The sequence below is a fragment of the Nomascus leucogenys genome, chromosome 11 (assembly GCF_006542625.1).
Source record: "Nomascus leucogenys isolate Asia chromosome 11, Asia_NLE_v1, whole genome shotgun sequence".
Taxonomy (NCBI): Eukaryota; Metazoa; Chordata; class Mammalia; order Primates; family Hylobatidae; genus Nomascus; species Nomascus leucogenys.
Window position 1 is genome coordinate 57848228 of NC_044391.1, and position 5515 is coordinate 57853742.

General features: G+C 54.9%; 1 protein-coding gene across 1 annotated transcript; it reads right to left on the minus strand.

Moving 5' to 3' along the window:
* Positions 1-306: 306 nt before the first annotated feature.
* Positions 307-5213, minus strand: IGFBP6 (insulin like growth factor binding protein 6). Its single transcript, XM_003252074.4, has 4 exons — positions 4594-5213; positions 1824-1969; positions 1521-1640; positions 307-624 (listed from the first exon to the last, which is right to left on the minus strand). Exons 1-4 carry the CDS (start codon positions 4928-4930, stop codon positions 502-504), a joined length of 726 nt encoding a protein of 241 aa, XP_003252122.2. The 5' UTR covers positions 4931-5213; the 3' UTR covers positions 307-501.
* Positions 5214-5515: the final 302 nt, after the last annotated feature.

Genomic DNA, 5515 nt, shown 5'->3' on the forward strand with positions numbered 1-5515 from the left:
TTCCTCTTTGCTGGGTTCCTGCTGGGATTAACTATTAATCCTTCCCCTCCCTTTGTGTCCAAAGATCAGTGTTAGAAACAAGGTCACAACTTCAGATTAAGGCCATGATCTCAGTGTCTCCCCTTCCCACTCCCAACTCCTGGTGGGCAGCTCTGTGAGGCTTGATGGCTTGAAGATTCTGTCTGGCTGTCACAGGAAGGACTAAAGATATCCACAGGAAAGGAGAAATGCTGTGAGTGAGCTGTAGTGGGGTAAAGAGAGGGCCAGGGGCTCCAGAATTGTGAGAGGCAGACACAGAGACACAAGCCAGGGACTCTAAGCACAGCTTTATTGACACCCCAGCCAACACCAACACTTTTTCCAACCGCATGTGTAAAGGCCCAGGGGTGAGGGGCCCATGGGGCAGGGCCTGAAGGTGGATCGAGGGCCTCGGGTTTTTTGTTGAGTGATGACGGCTCCATGTTCCTTCCAGTGGCCCTGCAGTCCCTCTATCCCCCAGCTTTAGCCGCTACTCCCAGTGGGGCAGGAGGAGCTTCCATTGCCATCTGGAGACCCTGGCAGGGACTTGCCCATCCGATCCACACACCAGCAGGGACCTCGGCGCTGCCCCTGGGAGGAGCGGCACTGGAGAGAGAGGCACACAGGTCAGGGGTGAGGCCAGAGGCTTCCAGCAGGAGAATGAGAGGGGACATCTGAGTCTGAGGATGCAAAAACACCCGAGGGTCCCCTTGGGACAGCAAGGGCCACTGGGTTCCTTCTCTCTCTCTCTCTTTTTTTTTTTTTTTTTTGAGATGGAGTCTCACTCTGTCGCCCTGGCTGGAATGCAATGGCATGATCTCTGCTCACTGCAAGCTCCGCCTCCCGGGTTCAAGCAATTCTCCTGCCTCAGCCTCCTGAGTAGCTGGGATTACCGGTGCACGCCACCACATCCGGCTAATTTTTGTAATTTTTAATAGAGATGGGGTTTCACCAGGTTGTTCAGGCTGATCTTGAACTCCTGACCTCGTGATCCATCAGCCTTGGCCTCCCAAAGTGCTGGGATTACAGGCATGAGCCACCATGCCCGGCCCAGGTTTCCCTCTCTTTAGTTCCCCCTCTTCAACCAATAAATTGTGTGCATTCTGCTAGCCTGGAACAGTAGTTTTCAAAGTGGCGTTCCCAAATCCGGATCACCAAGGAACATGTTAGAAATGCATATTGTCAGGCTCCACCCCACACCTCCTGAATCAGGAAGGCTGCTGGTGGGGCTCAGCCATCTGTGTGGCATAAGCCCTCCGGAGGATTCTGATGCCTCAAGTTCGAGAGCCACTGAGTTAGGCCATTCCTTAAGTAGGTTTTCTCCCACAGTGTGTGGCTGATTATTCTCTAAGTTTGTATAATACAAACTTATGTTCTCCTAAAGTTGGAAGATCCTTAAAGATGGGGCAGTGTCTTATTTATGCAGCTTTGTAAGCCGTACCGCCCCCACTCCCTGGCAGGAGCCTTCTACTGGAGCAGGAGGAGAAGAAAAATAGTCTCACCTGCCGCTTCCGGTAGAAGCCTCGATGGTCACAATTGGGCACGTAGAGTGTTTGAGCCCCTCGGTAGACCTCAGTCTGGAGTTGCTGCAGCACTGAGTCCAGATGTCTACGGCATGGGCCCTGGGGGAGGGACAGTAGGCTGCTTAGAACCGCTCCAGCCCAGCTCCCCATTCCAACCTTCTGGCCCACCAGGCAAGCACCCAGGACAGACAATGGAGACGTCTCCAAGCCCAAGGGAGCAGTCTCGGATGGAAGTCTCCAGGGCTTCCCACCCCTCCTGCTCCCTACCAGCTCCAAACGCACCATCTCAGTGTCTTGGACACCAGCAGAATTGGGCTGGGAGGGCGTGGTAGAGGTGCCTGGGTTCCTCTGTTGGTCTCTGCGGTTCACATCCTGTGGGCGGGCAATGCCTGCTTGAGGTTTACTCTCCTTAGGATTCTCTTCTGCAACTGGAGGAGGAATAGGAGAAGGAGAGGTCAGAAATCAGGCAGAGCCATGTGGAGAAGGGCCTTGCCCACACCACCTGCTGAAGTAAGGAAGAGAGGGCCTTATGCCCCGCTGTTGCATGATGCTGGCCCTAGTTTCTTTCTCTGACAAATAGTTATATTACTTTTCCTGACATTATTCCCCAGTATTTCCCATACTGATTTTTAAGGCTTATAAAGGAGATGCATTTTGGAAAGCAAAAATGGAAAATGAGGATGGGTGCAATGGCTCACGCCTGTAATCCCAGCACTTTGAGACGCAGAGGTGGGAGGATTGCTCGAGCCCAGGAGTTTGAGACCAGCCTGGGCAGCATAATGAGAACCTCACCTCTACAAAAAATTTATTAAATTACCGAGGTGTGGTGGTGTGCACCTGCAGTCCCAGCTACTTGAGAGGCTGAGGCAGGAGGACTGCTTGAGCCCCAGAAGTCAAGACTGCAGTGAGCCATGATTGTGCTACTGCACTTCAGCCTGGACAACAGGGTGAGACCCTGTCTCAAAAATAAATAAATTATTGGCCAGGCGCAGTGGCTCATGCCTGTCATCCCAGCACTCTGGGAGGCCAAGGTGGGCAGATCACTTGAGGTCAGGCGTTCGAGGCCAGCCTGGCCAACATGGTGAAACCCTGTCTCTACTAAAAATACAAAAATTAGCCTGGCGTGGTGTCAGGCTCCTGTAGTCCCAGCTACTCCGGAGGCTGAGACAGGAGAATCGCTTGAACTCCGGGGGGGGGCGGGGGCAGAGTTTGCAGTAAGATGCTGGACCACTGCACTCCAGCCTGGGCAACAGAGTGAGACTTTGTCTCAAAATAAATAAATACTTTTTAAAAAAATTAATTAACTACTTAATTTTAAAAATTAATTAACTACTTAATTTTAAAAATTAATTAATTTAAAAATCAATCAATTAATTAATTACAATAAATAATAAAATAAATGAAAAATGGAGAACAAATGCAAAGGACTATTTGGGGCTTTGGGCTTTGGGTGAAAAGACCTGGCTGTTCCACCAGAGGCCAGAAGGGGGCGCACGAAGCCAGGGAGCTGGGGCAGAAGAGCAACGGATGTAGGAGGGGGGCCAACAGGGACCCAAAAGGAATGTGTGTCCCTGCTGTGACCTTGCTATGACTCAACCCACCCCTCCCAGGCTTGAGATGTGGTTACTTCTGGGGCACTGCAGTGGGAACCTCTCCCTTCTGGTACCCTGTGACCCAGGCCAGCTCAACCCCAGTGGTCCCAGGAGCACATGGATTCAACCCTTAACCAAGATAGGCTGAGGGCAGATTAAGAAGGTGCAAGGAATGAGGGGCTTCCAACCTGCAGGTTGCTCCTGGCTCTGGAGAAAGTTTCCGGAGGGTCCGGGGAGAGCTCAGGACTGGGAAGGGGTGAGGAAATAAGTCAGGGATAGGAAAAGGCAGAAAGGGGAGCATGTACTGACTGCTTGGAATTTGCCTAATATCTAATCGGGTATCAGAACCCCTGAAGGGATCCTCTCTCTCAGTGCCCAAAGACAAGCTCCCAGCTAACCACCACTCACAACCCAGGAGTCATTTCCCCTGCAATCCTGAGTCTGATCCTTCTTCCTCAGGATGCCCACCCCTCCCCAGACCTTGTCCTTCATTCCCTACATTTAGCATCCAACCATTTAGTTCCAAACTGCCTCTTCTCATCCACCCAGACCACCTTCTAGGAGGGACCCCAGAAGCCTGCACTCGGGCATCTGGGACTGAAAGAAACTCCAAGTGAATTCTCCATCTCCTCCCGTGGAAGGAACCCAGAGCCTCTGGGATGCGCAGTTTGCATTTCCTGCCCTCCCCATCTCCCTGCTGCCCCCCATGTTTTCAGGGCTGATTCACTTCTGTCCCACCCACCCAGTGACTCAGCTTCTGCTCTCCTCCCTGGAGCAGGGTGGGGTAGGATGGGTGAACGGTTCTGAGCAGGTTTAAATCATAACCCTGATTTGGCAGATTCCCTCTTTCCCCTACTCTTTCTTCCCTCTCCCCTACCCTACGCCCTAGCCTGCCCTCAGTCCCTACTCAAGTCTAATACAACTCTGGATTTGGGGCCTCTTCGGTTCTAGACCTCTCCTGTTTAGGTGCTTCGAACACCAGTATTAGGAGGAAAGGAGTCATTCCTCAGTGTGTGCAGAATTTCGGAGTCTGGGGTTCCCCTCCCTCTTTCTCCAAGTGGAAGCTGAGAACAACATTTAGGTCCTTTCCCCAGCTGGGCCGTCTAGGGTTGTAGGAGCTGGGCCTGCTGGAGCCCATGGGATGGCCCTAAAACCCTCCATTTCTCCCCCTGCCTCCCCCAAGTTCCCACCTGCACACACACTCCATCAAGGGAAAATAAATGGAGCAAAAAAGAAGGCCGAGAGCGCAGACACCTTCTGCTGTATCCCCAGGTCCCCTGGCCGCACCTCAGCTTCCTGCACTTGCCCCTTCTCCCCCACACAAATGTGCCCCCCAAAGTCGGAAGCGTCAAGGGCCAGGGCAGAAAGGCTTGCAGGGCCACCCACTCCCGTCTCCCCAGGACCCTGCCTGGAGGAAGCGGGTCTCACGTGGGCGGGGCAGGGGCGGGGCGCGGACTCACCAGCGGGCGCGCGGGCCGGAAGGCAGCGGCCTCTGCCGAGCAGCAGCGCCCGCAAAGGCGCCTCGTCGTCCTCGGGCGGATGGCACTGCAGTCCTGGGGCGCAGTTAGGGGTGTAGACCCCGCACTCCTGCCCCTCCCTCCTGAGACAGCCCTCAGCTTCCGCGCAGCCCTCGGCTGGCGACCCCCCATCCTCCTCCTCCACGCAGCCCCCTGGACAACCCGCCTGCACCCCTTGCCCGCAGCCTGGGCACCGCGCCAAGGCGCTTCCTGGGCTAGCAGCGAACAGCAGAGCTAGCAGCAGCAGCAGCAGCGGCGGCAGCAGCCTGTGGGGGGTCATGGTCAGGGTTTGTGCCCCGTCCTCTCCTTCCAGAGCAGTCGCAGCGCAGCTGCTGCCCGCCGCCGCCCCTCTGTCTTAAGTAGCCGCCGGCCAGGGGCCGGGCCCTTTAAGAGCCAGGTGAAGGGGGGTGGGGGAGAGGGCAGGGGCATTCCCTAAACTGGGTGGGACTGGAGAGGGCCCCCCCAACCTGGGTCCTCCCCACTCTTCTTTCCCCCTCCCTTTCCAGTTTCTGTTTACTTCCCAAATTGCTCTGATTTTTCTTGCTTTGTTCCCGGGAATCTCGGCCCGGAATTTGGGAGCTGTACAGCTGGCTGGAGGGACTGGAGGGTGGGGAGGAGCGGAAGAAGGGGAGGACGGGAGTGCAATCCACTCAGTGTGTATGTGTAGGAAGACCAGGGGCATGCAGGGACCCGGTGGGGAGTGAGAAGACGGGCGCTGAAAGGGAACTGAGAAGAGATGGTGTGTGTGGATCACTAGAGGAGTGGGCAAATGTGGAGGGACAGAGAAAAGATGGAGGGGGTGGATAACGGGGTCTTGGGAAATTCTACTGCTGATGAGAGAAGCAGACCAGGGCAGAGGAGAGGA